Here is a 21,062-nt window from a genome sequence, read left to right as displayed (position 1 = left end):
AGCTCTCTTAAGCCTCAGTTTCCCTATCTGTAAAGTGGGATAATTTATTTCATAGTATGGGGAAGGGGTTAATGAGAGCATAGTAGCTCTCACATATTAAGTGCCCTGTAAAAGGTAGCTATTTCTATATTATGATCACAAATACATAGAGGAATTTGGCCTCTGAGCCCCTTTGCTCTTTTAGCTTCTCGGGACTCATTTGCTACAGAATAGTCTGCACATGGACTTTGGCCCATAGGCTCATAGCTCTGTAGCAGATGACTTATCAACATAAAGCCCAGCCCAGGCTGTCATGGGGATATAACAGTCCCTTTGCCCTCAACATGGTCGTTTCTGTCATTGTCTCCTTCCTACTGCTAGATTCAGGAATTCCATTGTTGGGGCTCACTTTCAATTCTCCTTGGAGTGGCCAAGAAAGCTAAAATTGGGCCAATCTCAGAGAGTGGTCCATAAAAAGGGAATTATTAAGAAGCTTACTCTTTCAGCCATTCAGCAGAGAGATGATCTCCTCACTGGAGCAGTATTGGCAAGAAATGTAATCTTTCTCTGGATACACAAAAAATAAAACAAAAGGAAAGCCAAATAACCCAGGATTTTTCCCTAAATTCTCTATGTCATGGGACATGGAAATAGATCAGATTCCTAATTTTTGATCCTCAGTGGAAGGAAAAGTGATAAGACAGGTAGAAAAGGGAATTATTACTTGTTGAACATATATACTGTTTTATATAATCCTCACAACAGTATGACCTAGGGATTAGCAGTCACATTTTATAAGTCTATAATCTGCTTGCTCAAGGTCATATAGCAAGTATGTGGCAGAGTAGGATTTGAACTTCTGTCCTAACCCTTACAGCATACTATAGCTTCTCATTCAAAAGCTAGGTTTTTCATCTATGAGCCGGAGGCCTTCTCCGTTGCCATAGGAAGGGAAGGAGCCTGTGATGATATCCCCATTTCCCCAGGTGATATCAAAGATGAATAACAATACTCGCCATTGTCACGATCCAGCATTTAATGAGCAGTTACAATGGGCCAGGCTTTGTGCTGAGCATCTTTTAGACAGTGTGCGCTTAATCTTCACAGTTATCCTCATTCTGCTGATGTGGAAACTGGGACTTAAAGCGTTGACATAATTTTCCCTAGAAGCAGATTGCTGAAAAGGAACAAATCTAATTTTCAGAATTTTGCAATTAAGCTTAGTGATTTTCGAATTATATTCCTCGCATCCTCACTATCTTCTACCATAAACATACATGCATACACACACACACACACACACACACACACATATGTCAACCACAGCTATTCTACTTTTGTCTTTTTTATCTATTCAGTTCTAGTAATATTTTCTTTGGACAAAGAATTATGCTGTTAAAATAATTTGAAAACCACTAACTAGTTTAAGGAAAGAGCTCTGAATGGGTTTCCTATGGATTTAAAATTTTCCCAAAATCATACAGAGAGTATGATTTGGCTTCTTCTAGCCCAGAGGCGTCCACATGCCAGTGTTCCTGGTCTTTGCTATCTGGATTTGTCTTGAATTTGTATTCGGCAAAGATGGAACACAAGCTTGGCGTGCTGCGATATCTGATGGAGTGTGTTGAAATCTACTCTCAACCTCTTCAAACAAGGGGAAGAGAGTCCCTGTTGCATTTCCTCTAATCTGCCCATGGATATGTCTGTTATATGAAATAGTTGTGTTTACAGTACTGCTAATTAGGTGGTCATGTTAGTAATTGCTTGTTATATGACCTGAGATGCCTTCACAAAGCGTAGAATATTTCCTTCTTAAATACATATTTGAGAAATTAAAAAATTGTGACATCAACAAATGCATTTACTTCTTTCCTCCCAAAGACAGAATTACTAGCACTCTGTTTTGAGAGTATTTTCACATAGTCACATTCCACTTGTATTTGTGAAAGTCTCCTAGTAACAAACATGAAGCTTCCATTTAAAAATCCACTGCGATTGGTTTCTTTGGACTTATTAAGCGAAAGGGACTTTTATCCTTTCCCTTTTCTGCCTCTCTAAAAAAATAATAAAGAAAAAAATTTAAACATCCAACAAGATCTGGGTACTTCCAGTCAGTTCCTATGAGACAAGATGACAAGTGTGTTTTGCTTTACAATTTCAGGACTTCTTGATGGAGACATTCATCATGTTCAAGGACCTCATTGGGAAAAATGTGTATCCTATAGACTGGATGGCCATGAGTATGGTTCAGAACAGGTGAGCTACCACTTGTTCCTAACTGCTACATCACCCCAGCAATCACGTTAAAGAGCCCTCATAGAGACAAAGTAAGGATACTTTCTTCCTGGTGAGAATAAAAGTATAGCAGAGTCTTTCTACTTTTAAACACCAGGGCACTTCACACCAATCTTGAATCTTCTTTTTTAAAAAATATTTTAGTCCTCATGATTTTGTATATACTGGGCTGGCTACCTCCCACCTTTTCCATTCTTTAAATGCCAGTTAAAATAACATACTTTGTGGGGTGCTTGGGTGACTCGGTTAACCTCCAACTCTTGGTTTTTGGCTTCAGGCATAATCTCAGGGTAGTGAGATCAAGCCCCATATCGGGCTCTCTGCTCAGTGGTGAGTCTGCTTAAGATTCTCTCTCTCTTGGGGATCCCGGAGTGGCTCAGCGGTTTAGTGCCTGCCTTCGGCCCAGGGTATGATCCTGGGGTCCTGGGATCGAGTCCCATGTTGGGCTCCTTGCATGGAGCCTGCTTCTCCCTCTGCCTGTGTCTCTGCCTCTCTCTCTCTCTCTCTCTCTCTGTTTCTCATGAATAAATTTAAAAAATCTTTAAAAAAAAAGATTCTCTCTCTCTGCCCCTCCCCCACTTTCTCTCTCTCTCTCTCTTTTTCTTTCCCTCTCTCTCAAATAAATAAATAAATCTTAGAAGAAGTTAACATACTTTGTGAAGTCTCCCCCAAACTCTTGAGACAGAAGAACTTAAGGTCAGGCTTATTAAAATTATATTATTTTAACATTTATTCAAAACAATAAAATACATTTGTGACATACAGTAAAATAAGTTTAGGAAGTATTAGATTAAGCAGCTTTGAACAGATTTCTGTGCTGCAGGACTTCCTAGAGCCTTTAATATGCTGATGGGATTCTCTGAATGAAGGATTTAGGATACAGAATTTCACAAATTTACTTGCTAATGGAACCATTTGGTGTGCATATATGTATGTCTCTGTGCGTATATATAATATCTATTAATATCTCATAGGATACCAGTGTAACCCAAGTATAATTCAGATCCCCATAATGTAGCACAACATTAGATAAAAGTAATTATAAGCAATTTCAGTCTTTAATGCTTTCTCTCAAATAGTATCATCTCATCAAAATGCAATTCAAATTATAACACTCAGCAGTATGATATTCTCTTCATTCGTTTCTCTCTCAGTATGTCTCACATCCCATGTGTTATCCAAGTTTCTCTTACAACTTTATTCTCAATTCCTATCCATAAATTCCTTTAAAACTGGATCTTCTTGGCCTCTCCCCTCTTTTTTCCTTTGGCTTCATATAATTATTTTAAATCCTTCCCATGAAAGGCTCTTCACTCTACATTGGCAAGAAGTTTTGTCCCTATCTATTGCCCTTTTTCTATATCCAAAAAAACAAGAATTGGCTAGAAAACAATAATATCCCTAGAGGGTGTAAAAAGAAGAGAAGTTGAAGAGGCAGAAGCAGAATTCTCCTTAGTGGGAGGCAAAGAAGGAAGACTATAAACAATTATGTATTAATAATTTTGTCATTGGATACTGTCTGAGAATTTTTGTATCGTGTGCCTAAGAGCCGACTTCAGTCCCTCTAAAAATCTATTCTTCCACTAATTGGATGCCTACGTGCCTGGCCATATGACTCAAAAGACTCACTTACCTGCAGAGCTCTTGGGGCCAGGTTTAGAGGCTGGTGAAGGGGGGAAGTGTTTTGTCAAGGCAGAAGGAAGTTTCTGGCTGTGCAGTGGAGCTAATGGTGGAAGGAAGAAAATTAGCCCAGCAAATAAAATGTCAGAATTCTCAGTCTGAGCTAAACTTGCCAATTCTCCCTCATCTCACAGATGGGAGTTTGGCTTTTGCAATGATAAAAGTGTTGGTGGAAGTTAGGCATGGGCCATGTGACAGATCAGAGGCAGTTCCCTTCCCTACCCCTCTGTCAGGACCAGATTTCTGAGCCTGTACCCTGTACAGTTACTTAGAACCCTACACTCTAAAGGGCTCCATGTTTGGTTTAATGCCCTTCTTTTGTCAACTTGAAATTCTTAATAATTTTTGAACAAGAAGATTCACATTTTCATTGTGCACTGAGCTCAACAAATTATGTAGCTGATAGTACCTAATGTCAATATTCAGTCGTCTTGTGCTATAGTAGTGGCCAGCTCTTGAACTGTGTGTGAATCCTTTCACTGTTTGCCAGTTGGTCAATAATATCATCAGGTTTTGCCAAAATATGTGAAGCACCTATGTGAGTCATCTTCAACTCACCCTGTGCTTTAGATATATTCAACTATTCACTGTTATTGACCATTTCATTCTCCTATTGACTTTTCATAAACTATTGCTCTCCCCGCTTCTAGACCAAACTCAACATGAAAGCATCTTTCAAATTCTCGACACTGTAACCTCTCCTTTGTGGATGCTTCTAGAACTCTCTCCTGGTAGGAGAATGTGTTTCTTCTCTATATTTCCGTACATGCCCATATATGGTGCTACTCCACTGTACTATAATTGTCTCTTCAGATGACTGCTTCTGCCATTAAAGAATGAGATTCTTGAAGGCAAGCACTAGATAATTATGTCTAATTTATCTCTGTGTTTCCAGACCCTAGCACAAAGCCTGATATTCGTAAATAATATAATGAACTTTGTGTATCCAATGAGTACATATTGATTAGAATTTTTAAAGACATCTAGTTCAAATCTGCCTAAGTAGAAAGAGAGTTTATTAGCTCAGAGTTGTGGCTTCAGGCATGGATGCGTCTAGGTGTTCAAACAATCTAAGAAATCTATCTCTATCTTTGCTCTTTTCTCTGTTGGCTTCATTCTCAGGCAGATACTCCCTTTGTGGTGGGGAAAATGAGCTCTAGAAGTTCCAGAGACATGCCTTGAATTAGCAACCCCAGTAGAAAGAAAAATCTTCCTCTTCAACAGGCAGAACAAGTGTCTTCTTCAAAGCTCTGGCTTAGGCTACATCACCATTTATAAATTTCTGTGGCCAGGAAAGTGAAATTTCCTCTTTCATCAGGCTTGGATCACATAACTCCATTTGCAACTGGTTGGCTACGGTTAGTTCTACCCAAACCACAAAGCCTGGGAGCAAAGGGAGAGGTAGAGGGAGTAGTTATCCAAAGAAAAAATCTAAAAGTTGTTACCAGAAGAATTGGGTGGTGGATAGGCAAATAAATGCATGGACATCTACCACTTATAAAGGATCAGGAGGATGGGAGCCCAGAGAGCCTGGAGCCCTGACCAGGCCAGCAAGTCCTTCTGAGTTGCCTATAGTCATCTTGGAGGAAGCATGTGGAAGAATTTGAAGGAATGTTCCCTCCTGAAATCCCAGCTACCTGTGGACTTTGGTCTTTTTTGGGGGGATAGGCCCCCAGAGATGATACAATAATCCTTGGTTTCTTTATACTTAGAAAATAACAATATAATTTTCTAAAGTATCTAAGAAAGTGAAAATTTCTTCTAAATAGAAATATTTGCATCCCTTAAGGCTCAGTCAAGTACTTAAGTCTCTACATTAAAAAAAAAAAAAGTTAGACTCAGATAAACAGCTGGGTTGCAGATTTATGAAGTCTGCTACTTCCCTTTCTTGGGAAGTCATTTAATCTCTTGGACTCTCAGTTTCCTGATCTATAAAATGGGAATTAATTATAATGTCCATTTCATGATGTTTTTTTGTGAGGATAGAATGAGTTACTCTTTAGAACAGTGCTGGTACCTCAGAAAACTCACTGAATAGAAGCATTGCCATTCCCGGGTGTAGACAACACACTTAGCCTTGGACTAGAGAAGCATGTGCCTAATGTCAACCAGATGAATGATTATTTTTCTCTTAGATTAGTTAGTAAATGTCCTTCATCTTCAGTTCACAATGGAGTGCTTGAAAGTTTCTCACCTATCTGGGGCTCCTAGATAGGAGCCCTATCTGGTGGCTCAGTTGGTTAAGCATATACCCTTGACTCAAGTTATGATCTCAGGGTCCTGGGATCAAATTCCACATCAGGCCCTCTGCTCAGCAGGGAGTCTGCTTCTCCCTCTCCTTCTCCCTCTCCCTCTCCCTCTGCTCCTACTCGTGCTCTCACTTTCTCTCTCTGTCTCTGTCTCTCAAATAACTAAAATATTTCTGAAAAGGAAATTTTCTACTTTTTTTTTACATTTGCTTTGATGTTATGATAGCTAACATGTGTTAAGCACCTAGATCTACTGCTGTTGTGAGTACTTTCCATGTATTAATTTATTTAATCTTCACAACTTTACATGTAATCCGCATTTTATATAGGAGAAAACTGAGGCACAGAACAGATGAGTAACTTAATACAATGTTTCATTGCTATTAAGAAGCCATGCAATCAGAGTCCATGTTCTTGATCTCCACTGCTTCATCCTGTAAAATAGTGAGGCTCATATTATGAAGTACATTGTATAAAAGTGCCGACTGCATGTTTAGTGGCTCAGAAAACTGCAAGAGGCCCAAAGATGTAACTTGCCCAAGGTCAAGTGACTAGCTAGTGAAAGATTTCAATGTAAATTGGATAAACAGAATATGCAGCATGGCATAGCCAGAACATTTCTTACTTCCTATGCTGGTTAGTAGGTATTTTACAATTTCCTTCCTTCCTTCTTTCCTTATTATTTATATGTTATTATAACTTACCTGTTTTTATAATTTCTCTATTATCACTTAGGATTTATGTGTGTATGTATATATCAGTCACATATGATTTATTTATCTGCTTGGTGGAGGGAATGGAGTTTTCCAGAGTTGAATGTCTTCTCAGCTGTGTACTGTTAGTGTATGCAGACCTAGTGACATGTTTACTGCAAGAAATGCCTTCTGCTAGAACATTTTTTTTTCTTATTGGTAAAATGCGGCTTTCAGTAAAATCTGGTTTACGTGGTATGTTAAATTTTTAAATGATGAAGTTCCTTATAATGTAGCAAACTAACAAAATTATACCTAGGAACCTCTTTTTTCCCCTTTCTAACTGCACCTCAATCTGGAAATCCAACATTTTGAGGGGGCTTGGGGATTTGTACACATCCCTAAACCATCTCAAAATGGAATCAACCAACATATTTACTGAGTATCCTGGTTATGCAGGGCTCTAGGAAGTGGGCCTGTTCTTCGGCCCCAGAAGGCAAGGGGCTTATGGTCTAGTTGATGAGACAGGAAATGTGCCCCTGGAAATGTGATCAATTGCTATAGTCACTGCAGTGAGTCCAGAGCACAAAAAATACACAGAGGAGGTAAGATTTACAACTGCCAGGATCCATATCCTGCCTCCATCATTTAATAGTTAGCTTACCTTGGGTGAAGTTATGTAATTATTATGACTCAATTTTTTCTTCCTATAAAATGAGGCGAATAATAGTATCTATCACAATTGTGAGGACCCAAATGAAATGAAATAATATATACAAAGTAGTTAGAACAGTGCTTGGCACATAGCAAGCATTTCATAAGTGTTAGCTATTATTTTCCTTGTCACATTCCTATGGTGTAGAAATACACAAAATATTTCACTGAAGTGACAAATCTGGGCTGGATCTTGTCTACTTTTATCAGTGTCCTAATTCAAGGTCTAACATTGTCTCAAGCATATACTAGGTACACAGTAGGGTCACAGGAGTCAATCATAGGAAGTTGAGTAGGGCAGTGTCCAGCAATCATATGGTGGCTTCATCAGGATCCTGACAGATAACTGTCGCTTGCTTCTCCTTCCTCCTACCTACATTAGTTTGTAGTGCCTACTCCTTTTTGTGGACCTCACCTCCTCCAGTGTACATTGACCAGAGAGAAGCCTCTCCATGGATTCTTTAGCCAGCACAGCACCTCTAATCCTGATGTTCAGCAAGCTGCAGAATTCCAGATTCCAAGAGCATACTGCACCCCTCACTAGAATCCCAGATTCTATGCAAAGTGTTGGGGTTACTGGGGGTGAGCTGGAAGCTGTTACTTCACTCTAACCTCTTGGTGCACAGAGCTTTTGTGTGTTGTGAGGGAAGCAGGCTTAAAGATTCTGGGAGGATGGATTTCTCACTTCCTGGAGGGGAGGAATAAGAATATCTTCTCCAGCTCTTTTATTTCCATTGTCAGGTTTTGACCAATAGAATCAACTACATCCCATGAACCACAGGAAGGAGGGGGACGGAATTCAAAGAGGCCCTCTCTCCCTGAGCGTTCTCACCATCAAGGACATGTCCTTTTATTCCTGTCCTACAACCTGTGGGTGCGAGTTGGTTGTCACATCAGAATGTTTTCAGCCTGGAATCCTCCTGCCTCAGAGCTACCAGGTGGCCAGGTTATTAACAATAACAACAACTGACATTTATTGAGGAGTTGTATGTGCTAAGGCACTGGGCCACCACCTTTATCACTACATCTTTTTTCATCTTCACATGGCTCATTTCACAGAAGGGGCAGTTGAGATTCCCTGAGGTCAAGCAACCAGCTCCAGGGACACAGCATGGAAGAGAGCCAGAGTGAGAATCTGACCCAGCATAGGCTTGTTCAAGCACCTGCAGGAGTCTGTGTAATAGCAGTAAAACCAATTGTACCTACTTCCTAGTGGAATTGTGACAATTGGTTGAGAAAATACATGTAAAATACCTAGAGTAGGATCTGCTACATAGTCAGATCTTATTAAGTTGTAACTATCATCATTATTCCCCTACTCCACCTTCAAGGATCATTCTGCCAGTTTCTTTTTACTCCCAGCAGCTGACTTCTCTCACATGTGGCTTCTGCTTCCTCTCAGAGTCATCTGTTCATGGATTCTACTTAGAGCATGGATCACTGTCTTCTCCCTAGTTGTCTCGCATTAGGACTGCCTCAAAGATTTGATTTAACTACTCTCCAGGTCTGGGTGCCCCCACTGGGCACCCATGGGCCACTGACCACCCAGGGAAGACTGCCTGAGTCAAGGTTTGGCCCTGTTCCTAGGCAGCTGTGGGCAGAGCTGCAGGATGATGGGAACAAAGTGTGAAGGGACTGTGTGCAAAACGGTGGGCACAAGTAGAAGCATGTCCAGTGCCAAAAGACTGCAGGCAGACCTTCAAGGGAACCCATATACCCTTCTGGTTAATTGCAAAGGCTTTAGAGAAAGACAACTGTGACATTGGTCTGTACTCTGCTGTTTATTAGCTGTGTGAATGTGGGGAAATAATTTTATTTTCCCAACATTCAGTTCCTTCTTCTGTTAAATGTGTATAACAATAACACCTACCTTGGTTTATAGAATTATGTGAAAGAATGTCTGTAGAGTACTTAGCATGGAGTACACAAATAGCTATACTTCTATCTTTGCTATTATTAATAAGGTGAGCTCACAGATCAGATTGAACAGAGTTACAGAGGTTTGCTTATGGACAGAATAGCAGAATGCTTAAATACCTACGTTGTGAAGCAGCATACTTTTGTTTAAATCCTGATTTCATATGTACTGGCTGGGTTATTGGGAAAGTTACCTAAACTCATATCTCTCAAATGGAAACAATACCCAACTCAGAGAATTAATGTAAGAATTAAACAAGAAAAAGACAGAAGAACAGAAAGAATCCATGCAAAGTCCTTAGCGGAGAGCCTGTCCCATCATTGGTAACTGTGGCTCTGATTATTATTGATTTTATATTTTTTAAGATTTTATTTATTTATTCATGAGAGACACAGAGAGAGGGAGAGGAGAGGCAGAGACACAGGCAGAGGGAGAAGGAGACTCCACGCAGGGAGCCCGATGCAGGACTCAATCCCTGGACCCTGAACCTAGGACCCAGGATCACGTCCCTGTGCCGAAGGCAGATAGATGTTCAACCACTGACTCACCCAGGCATCACCCAACTTTTCTATTTCTTTTGTTTTTAAAGATTTTATTTATTCGTTCTTGAGACACAGAGAGAGAGAGGCAGAGACACAGGCAGAGGGAGAAGCAGGCTCCATTCAGGGAGCCCCACGCGGGATTCGATCCCAGGTCTCCAGGATCAGGCCCTGGGCTGCAGGCAGTGCTAAACTGCTGAGCCACCCGGGCTGCCCTTATTATTGATTTTATAGATCCTACGCATCACAAATGAGATGCAGGAAGTGTTAGATTTAGATCTGGTCATGAACTTCGTTTTCAACAATTCAAGTGCATTGTTGAGAGTAACAGAAAGAGTTGAGTATGTTTTCATTCCAATTTACTTCACCATATTAGTGCTTAGGCTTTAAACACAGTTATTTTTTAAAAAGAAGACAAAAGACAAACTTTTCCAAACCCATACATGAGAAAGCAAAGTTAAGTGACACTAGGATCCATGATTCCCAGAGAGTGGCTGTGGAAGAACCCAGAGAGAGGCAAGAACCTTGACTTACTGCCTCTAGCCCCTATTTGACATCAGTACCACCATTGGCACAGAGGGTTGATCAATTCCTTGGTTATTTGATTGGCCTTTGAGAACCAGAGACAGGTTTAAGCTGACAATCAAAATAATGGCTATTACTGAAACTACTGATAGCTTTGTTGCTTCTGAGAATTTGTAAAACCCCTCATTTTGATATCACATTAGAGATTCTGAGATACTTAAAGCATAATATGACAGCCACTCAATGCATTTCCATCTGGGGAATAAGATACTAATCTTTAAGGAGAAAATATAGGTATTTTTCAAAAGCATATTAGCAAATGACAGAAAAGCAAAGCCAAAGAAATCTCAATTTTTAACATCCCGATAGTGGGGAGGATCTCTCTCTCTCTCTCTCTTTTTCTTTCGTTTTTTTTTGCCTTTACATGGTCCTGCTTAGCGCAGAACTGGTTGCCAGCTGCAGCTGGTCCTGTCTGCCCATGTTGCTGTTAGTCCCTGACTTTGGAAGAAGAATGAAGCAACCCAAAGGGGTCTGAAGTAGCCATAGCTGCTGTGTTCCTGTTGTTATATTTGTGTCAGGCACCATGCTCCGCACTTAACATGCATTTGCCACTAATGCCCAGTGACCCTGGGAAAGGGCCTACATTGTTGGTATTTTCACAGGCAAGGAAACTGAGATGTCAAAGTGACACGAACATGTCTCAAATCCACACAGCTGGGAAGTGGCAAAGCCAGAGTCCACATCCAGCTGTGTATGTGTGGGTGTATACATCTTGTGATCCTGATACCAGGATGCACTGTCTTCTTTGTTCAACAAACATTAAATGCCTAATGAATACCTAGCCCAGGTTCTTTACAAGCAATGCCCAATGTGGCAAATTCTAGAGGTGCCCTGCCTATACTCCTGACCAATCCAGAATATACCTACAGCTTTGGTGGACATTTACCACATATCCCGAGCTTCCTAGTTCTTTAATTCTCTGGACTTTCTCTGGCTGCGAGAGAGAGCTCAGTCCACCTACAGGGCAAGCCAGAGATACTGGGGACTTAATGCCCAGAGGAGCAACTTCCAACTAGTGAGGGGCTAGCATTGGTAAATAAATAGTCCAGGTTCCACATGCTTGAGAGGAAACACTGCTGAGTGCAAGTGTGTTCTCTACAGTGTCTCAGAAGTTCCCATGCAGAATTGAGCCACAATAGTTATGCAAAGCAATTACCTTCTAATCTATACTTCTTTGCTGGCTCTTCCTATAGTGTCTCAGGTAGGCCAAATGGGCATTTTTCTGGGACCAGCCATTCAATGGATAAGTAGTTATTGATTATCCAATGTTAATCCAAAATTATAGACAGTGGTACAGGTAAGATCTGGCCACTGTCCTCGAAGATTTTACACACACACACACACACACAAACACACACACACACACAGTAGAGACTAGGTCACAGGTGGACATGTGGCAGATTGAAGGCTATTACAGAAATCTAGGAAAGAAATGATGGTGGCTTGGTTGAGGTCAATGTAAATGGGGTATTGAGAAATAGTCAAATTCTGGTTGTATTTTTAAAGTAATGCTAAAAGGTTTTGCTGATAGGCCAGGTGCAAGATATGAGAGAGGAAAATCAGGGATGCTACAGTTTTTTTTTTCTCCTTGAGCAATTGGAAGGATAGAGTTAACCCTAACATAGATGGGAAGACTACAGAAACATTTGAAGACTACAGGGGTTGAGATTTTGACCTTATGTTTGAGATGCCTATTAGTAATCCACGTGAGGATATGGAGTAGGGAACTGGAATGCAAGCTGGAAGCTCAGGGGAAAGGCCAGGGAGGAAGATATAAATTTGGGAACCAAAGGCATGTAGGTTGGAAAATAGATGAGATCATGGAGGGAGTCTCTGATTTGAAGGAAAGTACAGTCTAGTGGAGGAGACAGGCATTATTGAGTCACACAAATAGGTCATCCTAGACCATGCTGAATTCTGGGAAAGGAAATTGTAATAACTATCCTTTGGAGGACACAAAGATGCAGCAGACCCTGCCCTAAAGAGATTAAAAGGAGAGAGGCATTTATACAAAAGAAGAACACAGCTATGTATCAGAAAACTAGAAAAAGCACAGGATAACAGTGAGAAATGAGTCTAAAAAGGGTGGAGTCCAATCACAAAGGGCATTGACTGTCAAAAGAAAGAGTTTGGGCTTATCCTGTGGAAAGTGGGGAGTCACTAAAATGGATGATTGACATGACTGGAGCTGTCCATTGGACAAAATACTCTTGATGTTGAAGAGACAAGAGATGGGAGGCTGAAAGACCAGTCAATAGGGCTTGGTAGGAGGAAGGGGAGGAAGAGATGAATGGGAAGATGTTTATGGAGAAACACAATTTGATAACAGATACCAAAATGTTAAATGTGCATTTGATAAGTACTACCACTTCAAGAAGAAGACTGGAAAAGAAGTGTATGTCAGAGGTGCAAGGTGTACATAAAAGAGTGAGTACTGAAGCACTGTCTATAAAAGCTGAGTATAAAGGATCATCACTAAAAGACTGATTAAATAAACTGTGATCCACATAGAAAGGCATGCTCTTCGGTAATTAAAAGGCATGATGTATATCTGCATTCATTGGCATGAAAGGAAAACACAATTTATTGCTGAGTAAAAAAGACAGGCTGTGAAACCTGTTTGCCGTTTAGCCCTATTTATCAAAATGATATCTTTCAAATACCATTCATGTATATACATCTAGGGAGACCTCTGAACATAACATTCATCAGGATTTCAGTGATGGCTTTTTTCTAGAGGATAAGATTCGATGGTGTGTTGGTTGTTTGTTTGCTTATTTGTGTGTAGAGGAAGCAATTTCTTTCTTTCTGGATAGCATAAATTTTCTTCCATAAGCTTGTAATAGTTTAAACAAAGGACAATACACATTTTCTAAGGAAGTCAAATAGACAGGTCTTAAGTTCTTGCAAGGCAAACATGGCCCCAGCTCTACACTGAGCAGGTGGGTCAGCTGACCTCTTCTTTGGGGTCTTTGAGCTCCTGCCTGAGGGAACTTTGGTCTGGAGGATGGGGAGGGATGCCTGGGGTAGCATACTCAGATGGCCTTGTGACCTTTTCCCCTCTTCCAGGGTCTTCTTGAGAGCTATCAACAAGTTCGCAGAAACCATGAACCAGAAGTTTCTGGAACACACGAACTTTGAGTTCCAGGTGAGTGTGAAGCACCCGGGGTGTGCTTGGGGTGCCCTGGCAAGATGGCTGTAACATCTTGGGCTGATTGCACCATTAGACACATCTCAAAGCACACATAGGTATGCCAGTGTCTCTGGGGATTTCCACAGAGGAGTGTGAACAAGGAGAGAACCAGTCCCTTGATTGAAACTCAGGGTTTGGAACCAGGCCCTTGATTAAATAAATAGTCATTAACCGAGCAGCACATGCAAATGTGACTGTATAATGTATTTTGTGCTAAAGAGGAGATTTGCATTCATCCATTGTCAGAGTGGGTACCACCTTTTAGAGAAACATCACATTCTTTTCCTTTTCTATTCACTGGAGCCTAGAAAAACAGCCATTCATAGACACTGAAAAATAAAACTCACTAATACATTTCTGTGACTTCATGATTCCTCCAGAAATCACTTTTAGGACTCAGACAAGACCTGTGGCCTCTATGAGATTTGGGGGCCTCAAAGCATGTCCCTGGGGCAAACAGAGTGACACACTTGCTAAAGACCTAGGCAAGAAGAGCCAATTCCTCAAAGCCTTGTAGAAAAGTCCAGATTGCTACCTCCTGCTGGTGATATGAGAGAGAAGGGCCCTGAAAGGGGATCCCGCCCCTGGGGATCCTCTAGGATCTCTTGCTGTGCAAGCTTCGGAAGTAGCCAATAAATTGAGGCAATTGTATTTTCTGCTGCTCATCTGAAGTGTTCAGTTCCAAGCTGGGTTTTGGCCTCTGACCAGCTGAGCAACCTCAAACAAGGCCTGGACTGTGTCTATGCCTCAGTTGACACATCTGCAAAATGTTCACAATACTGACTCTTTCTATTTCATAGGGTTTTTGCAGAACTGGAGTGTGTCAAGGAGCTTGCTGGGACAATTCACTGTAGGTTCCACCAGTTTTCATTCAAACACGTCCTCCTGAAAGACGCCTCCCCTGATGAGTCCTCTTTGAGGGTTCCCCACTGACCCCATGGTCATTATGTATTACCATTTAACCTGTTGTAGTCTCTTCATAGCACTGAATATTATTTGAAATTATCTCTCTTATTTATCCACCTGCACATTTTTTCCCTCTCTTTTCTCTGGTAAAGTGTAAGCTTCATGAGTATGAAGACCTACTCACAGAGACTCTGTGCTCTGTGCCTGACACATAGTAGGTCTCCATGGGGAGATGATGCCTGGGGCCTATGAGGCCCACACCACTGGAGAGCCAGCCTAGAAGTATTTAATAAACATTATCTTTGAATAAGATTCTCTCCCACCACCTTGCATTCAAATCAGGCAACTGCACTATAATGCTAATGATGATAAAAAGGGTAGCTGCCATTTTCTGATGACTTAGATGTGCAGATCTCATGAGAAGCATTCTCAGGCATTTTCTTTCTCAGCCCTGACAACTATACTACAAGTTAGTTACTATTACTAGTACTTTTTCTGCTGGAAGGATTCGGGATGTGAGACTGGGAGGTGATAAGCAGATAGCCTGAAGTGACACAGCACATCAGTGTGGAGTTGAGACCAAAGCACAGCAGAGGCTGACATCACAGCTGCAGCTCACCACAGCCACATGCAAAAGAGGGAGCCACCCCCGCATTGGGTTCACAGAGAGGTTCTGACTGAGACTATAAATCTTTGACATGGAAGCAAAACATGTCACTCTGGCTGTTTGAATCAGAAGTGTTTGATCCCCTTCCAAATGTGGACCAGATGCCTGCAGGCTTCAGGTACGAGTGTGTTCCAGGAAACTAATAAGGTCGTTGCTTTTTTGGAGGGGCAGCTTGGATCAACACACCTAGGGGCCAGCAGTGAGGTAGTGTTTAGGCCATAAAACTGATGGCTGGTTTGCCCATCTCTGTCCGTAGGCAATGGCAATTACAGCCTCAGACCTGGTTTCCCGACTCTGGCTGTCCTCCATGGTCTTAGGGGGTACTTTCCAAGAGAAGTGCAGCTTCAGTCCTTCATGCCATTCTTTTAGATTTTATCCTGTTTTCCTTAAAGAAAATCTGCATCTGAGAGATGCCCAGAGAAAGGGGGTTTCATACATGGGAAGTTTGAGCTTATGAGCTGTGTGACTTTAGGCAAATTACCCCACTTCTCTATGCCTCAGTCTCTTCAACATCAAATAAAAATACTAATTACAGCTACCTCATTGGATTTTTGAGAGGATTAAGTGAATTAATTCATGTAAAGCATTTAGAACACTACCAGAAACATGTTAGCAATTTAATAAAATATGAGCTCATTATAATAATAGTTATCATTTTGATGATAATGATGATGATGGACCTAAAATATATCAAGTCTAGGAACTCATATGTCAGTCCTTGGTAAACAGGACAGTAGGCAGGCATCTTTCCGGTCACCATGCATTGCCTAGGGCTGTCATACCCACAGGATTTTATAAAACAGGAAAATGGCCAACATTACAAAATCAAATAAGTCTCTTTTCCTAATGAGACCTCTGTAGTTACTTGCTGAAAAGTACTCAAGAACAGGATCATTTTTCAGCCTTATCTTTGTTCTCCTACCTTTCTCCTCACCCCATGTGAGAATGGATTTGTTCTCTGTACCCTGCCTGGAACACGCCTTGTTTCCTTCTTGCAGTTTCATTAATTATACATTTAATATCAGCAGGAACAGCATCCATCACTAAGAGCTGCTGGCCTTGGCAGCCACTGTCCAGAGGAGGGGCAGGTGCAATGAGATTATCCCTTATATCTTTTCTGGAACTGTGGTTTTATGATACAAAGGACAAAAAGCAAGAAGCTCTGTGGGTGCCACTCTGCAGGTGACAAGACCAGGGAATTACAGAAATGATGTTTTCTGCCCAGGGCTAACATAATTTGCATTCCCAACCCCTATTCAAGACGCTGAGCCTTGGCATTCACACCCATTTGCATGGTCAGGGAAGACCAAGAGAGGATTTCAAATGCAACTCAGCAAGGATTTCTGTTTAAGAGCAATCCTCATAGGTCTAGACTATAGTAACATGCTATGAGGAACTCAGAAGCAAAGCAGGACACTGCCCTGCCCTCAGTGATCTTAGAGTCGCGAGAGTAAGCTCTGAATCCATCTTCAAACATCCAAACTTTTCAAGGTGACTAATCTTTATTAGGCATCTACTTATGGCATAACCCTGTTGGGTTGGGATATACCCATTTTACCAATGAATAAACTGAGCTTCAAAGTGGTCGACTCTCCTGTTAAAGGTCACCTACTCACCAACAAGTTGCTGCTGAAATTCAGTTCCTGTCCTGTCTGCAAAGCCCAGGCCCTTTCCAACTCATCTGCCCTGTCTTTTAAAAACAGAGTGCCTTTCAAATCTAGGAGACAGCTCTATTTAGCTACAGAAACACTGACTGCCCTAGTTAGCTCTTGCCCGCCCTGGGATAGAGAGCTCTGCAATGATTGGCTGTGGAATTAGAATCTCCATATTGGGTACTCTGATTGGCCAGGAAGCCGTGGTTACACTTCAGATGTGCTCTTTGGCTCCAGGAAGATTGTTTTTGTCTTAGGCAGCTGTTTGATTACTACTAAGAACATTCTCTCTACTTGGCAAGCTGTAATTGGCTCTGCATTTGGTAATCCCAGCCTTGGCTTTGAGGCATTACTTGATCAGCTTCTGGGCACCAGACTACCTTGGAATCATTTTTGAACCTGTACTGGAGACCCTGTGAAATGAAAAGGATATTCCAGGATAGTCCCAGCTATTAATGGAAGACCGAAGGCAGGCTTGGTCTCTATAATGGGAAACGTAACTTGTAATGGCAAAAAAGGTGAGAGAGGGAGCACATACCATGGAGAGCACCCATCAAAGCCTTGAAGGGGCCCACAGCAACCTCCAGGGAGGATCAAGGTGGGACAACTTTACCACACAGAAAGATGGCCACGTGCTTGGGGACAGCTTCTTCGGCCATAGCTTGAGGCCTCCAGACAACCTCTGATCCAATGTTCCTAACCAAAATCCATCCCAATAGTGCCCGTGACACCCGATCAGGTCAGGCCCACCCAATGCTCATGACAGCTGTGGCTTTCCAACTCAGGTATTTTAGCAACACTGTGCTGGGCGCTTTATATTTTTTTCAATGGAATTAGGGTAAATAATTCATAGCCGTTGTGAAGGAATCTTGTAGGATCAAAAATCCTTGAGTATCTGTTGTAAGGACTGTGAAATATCAGATGACTCAGTGGAAACCTTGACCAACAACCAAGGCTAAAGGAAATTGAGAAAGGAAAGAAAAATTTTTGCAGAAGAACAGAGTGTTAAGAATACAAGTTCTAGAGAGAGATTGCACTTAGATTCAAGTGCCAGCCTTGCCATTTTGTAGCTGTGTCACCTTGGGCAACTTATTTAACTTCTCTGGGCCTCAGTGTCCTGATCTTCAAAATGGGAGAATAATGCTACAAAGATCATAGTGTCTGGGGAGCAGTTAAGAATGCAGGGGGAGTGCTGGGCTCATTAATGAATTTTTCAACAAATATTTGTGAGAACATGCTGGGTTGCACACAATGCTAAATACTGGATATACAACAGTGAGTAAAAAGAGGAGGTTCTATCCTGTAGGATGCTTATATCCATTAGAGGAAATAAATTCAGCTTAAAATATGTCATAAATCCTGAAAGCATGGTGTAATAAAGGTGAATGGGTAGATTTTCTTTAGTCAGGGCAAGTTGGTAAGGCTTCCCTGGGAAGTGATTTTTGAAAGTCAGCTATGTTCACCACTAGACCACCAATGCCCACTTAGGAAGTGATTGTTGAACTGGGATTGCAAGATGAAATAGAGATTTTCTTGGCAGTGATTTCCTCATTTGGCCCTTATAACTATCTCCCTTTACATTCTATTAGCCTCATTTTTCTAGATGAGGAAACAGAGACTCAGAGAGGTAGGGCAACTTGCCCATGATAATGGAGCTGGAATCCTGGAAGGCAACCTTAACAGTGTCTATTCAACAACAAAGACAACAAATAGTAATAGAATCGGCATAGAACCTGTGTCTTAATTCCAGCTCCAGAATGCATACTATTCTATAGGCTCTAATGCATAAAGATGTATAAACAAATATGTTGATTGCAGCACTGATACTAAAGAAAAAAAATAGTTGGAGTCCATCTAAATGCCTATAAATAGGGAATTGGTTAGAATTAAAGTGTATCCTTATAGCAGAATCCCATGCAGCCACAAAAGATAGTGAAGTAGATCTGCACAGGCTAATATGGACACACACATCTGCAAGATATATTGGTGAGAGAAAAAGCAAACTACACTGGACTATTTTTTGACTGTCTATACATGTTTGTTTATACATAAAATTTTTTGAGAAGATCCAGAGAACTGTTAATTTTTTTTTTCTTCTGGAGAATTAGACTAAGGTTCCAGGTAGGATAGAAAATAAACTTTTTATCATTTAATCTTTTCTACCATTTTTTGACAATATGTGTATTAAATTTTTAATTTTTGAGAATTAATTGAAAGTAACTAAATTCTAGTTACACTCACTAGCAGTATGACTTTGGGTGGTCATTTATGTGGATATCACTGTTTACATCTGTGAAATAAGGGAGTTGGACCAGGTGACCCTTAAATTTATTCTAGTTCTAAGTTTCTATTGTCCTATTATTTCAAAATACTAAAGTCCCAATCAGAAGTCACCTTACCTCTTCCCCCAGGGAATAAGGATCCATATGTTTAGCTCAAGCTCCTGTGACTTCCCTGAGCCAGCTGAGCTGGGCACTTAGTAGAAATGCCACCAGGCAGCGTGGGGCAGCGAGGAAAGAAAAATCTGGGACCTTTTGAAACAACTTCTCTAGCAATATGATGAACAATAAATAAATATTTTCTAGAGCCTAGCTACATTCAAGTCATTTAAACCATTGTGCTGAATATGGGATTAGAAGTACAAATAAGTGGAAGACAAGACCATTGGTGCTTGCGGAGCTTTCAGTTGGAAAGACGGGGCATTCAAATAATCTATGACCAGCACTATAGACAATACCACCATTCTACTTACTGAGCACTTGGCATGTGCCAAGCCTGTGGTGAATGACTTCATGCTCATATTATTTTACCCAGCACTTAGAATAATCCATTAGGGTAGTTGCCTTATTTTCTCCATTTTATAGGTAAGGAAAATGAGGCTCAGAAAAGACAAATAAGTAACCAAAGACAATCTAGCTAATAAGAGCTAGACCTGGTATCTATATCCTAGTCTATGAGATGCTGATGCTTGTGTTCTTGACCACTGGGTGATGCTGTCATGGAAAGTCAGTGGAGCACAAGGGAAGATGTAGAACAATAGACCCAAATCTGTGGTTGCACATACTAAGAGCTAGTCAAATTTGGAAAAGTTGAGCAGATCTGAGGTGCTCTGCCATCTGGGAAGGCTGCGTGAAGGAACAGATCTTGAACAGGCCTTTGATGAAAGAATAGAACTTAGGTGCCATAGGTGAGCCAAGCTAAGGAGTCCAAGATGCTCATGTTATATCTATGGAGTCTGAGCAGATCAGCATGAGGAGGAAGGACAGAGTGGTTGGGAGACCTGACCCACACAGTGTGTTTGGATAAGCAGGATTACTACAGAAACAGAAGAGCTTAAGCTGTGATTCTAATGATTATGGGAAGCCTTTGAAGGACTTTAAGGAAGGGAGTGATAGAACCCAACTTATTTTAAAAGATCCTCTGGTCTCTCTGTGGAGAGTTGACTTGATGGACTCCACAAGCTGGGAGGCCGCTTCACTATACACCAGGAGCAGCTTGGTCTTTTGGACTCTGGGAGATAAAGTTTCAAAAAAGAGAAATTTATTGTGCCAACAGAATGTGAGCTGCATGAGGGTAGGGACTGCCATCTGTGTAACCATTCCCTATGCCCACATGATGACAATGCGTGGCACATAGAAGAGTTTCAATAAATATGTATTAATGCATCCTTGGCCAAAGACTGACCACAGTATGTAGAAAGAGCCTTGATCAGAAGGCCTAAGTTCAAATCCCAAATCTACTATATATATAACAATCTAAGTGACCTTCAGAAAAATACTTAACCCCTCCAAGCCTCATTTTCTTCATCTGTAAAATGGGACAAATGACAGCTACCAAGTTTTGAGAGATGAAAGGAGGGATGTATGGGGAAGTACCTGGCCCATAGTAAAAACGAAGTACTTGTTTTCTTCTTTCTGAAACTGGAACCATAAGCCCATTTGAAGTAATACTCTGGGCAGTAGTGATGATGCTATCAAGGGTAGACCTGCTTTT

The 21,062-nt window shown here is 41.1% G+C and overlaps 1 protein-coding gene and 1 long non-coding RNA gene across 2 annotated transcripts in view; one reads left to right on the top strand and one right to left on the bottom strand.

Moving 5' to 3' along the window:
* The window catches only part of DOCK2 (dedicator of cytokinesis 2), a 397,882-nt gene that overhangs the window by 308,641 nt on the left and 68,179 nt on the right, over positions 1–21,062 (top strand). The window contains exons 29-30 of the mRNA XM_038534784.1: positions 2,141–2,235; positions 13,721–13,799. Coding sequence (XP_038390712.1) covers positions 2,141–2,235; positions 13,721–13,799 — 174 coding nt within the window. The remainder of the gene's footprint in view (positions 1–2,140; positions 2,236–13,720; positions 13,800–21,062) is intronic.
* On the bottom strand, positions 1,062–8,099 carry LOC119871510. Its single transcript, XR_005358215.1, has 3 exons — positions 8,025–8,099; positions 3,908–3,997; positions 1,062–1,156 (listed from the first exon to the last, which is right to left on the bottom strand). It is a non-coding gene; the product is annotated as an uncharacterized LOC119871510 (long non-coding RNA).

This window comes from Canis lupus, chromosome 4 (assembly GCF_011100685.1).
Source record: "Canis lupus familiaris isolate Mischka breed German Shepherd chromosome 4, alternate assembly UU_Cfam_GSD_1.0, whole genome shotgun sequence".
Classification (NCBI taxonomy): Eukaryota; Metazoa; Chordata; class Mammalia; order Carnivora; family Canidae; genus Canis; species Canis lupus.
The sequence above is the reverse complement of the archived record's forward strand: the minus strand, read 5'-3'. Positions and strand labels throughout refer to the sequence as shown.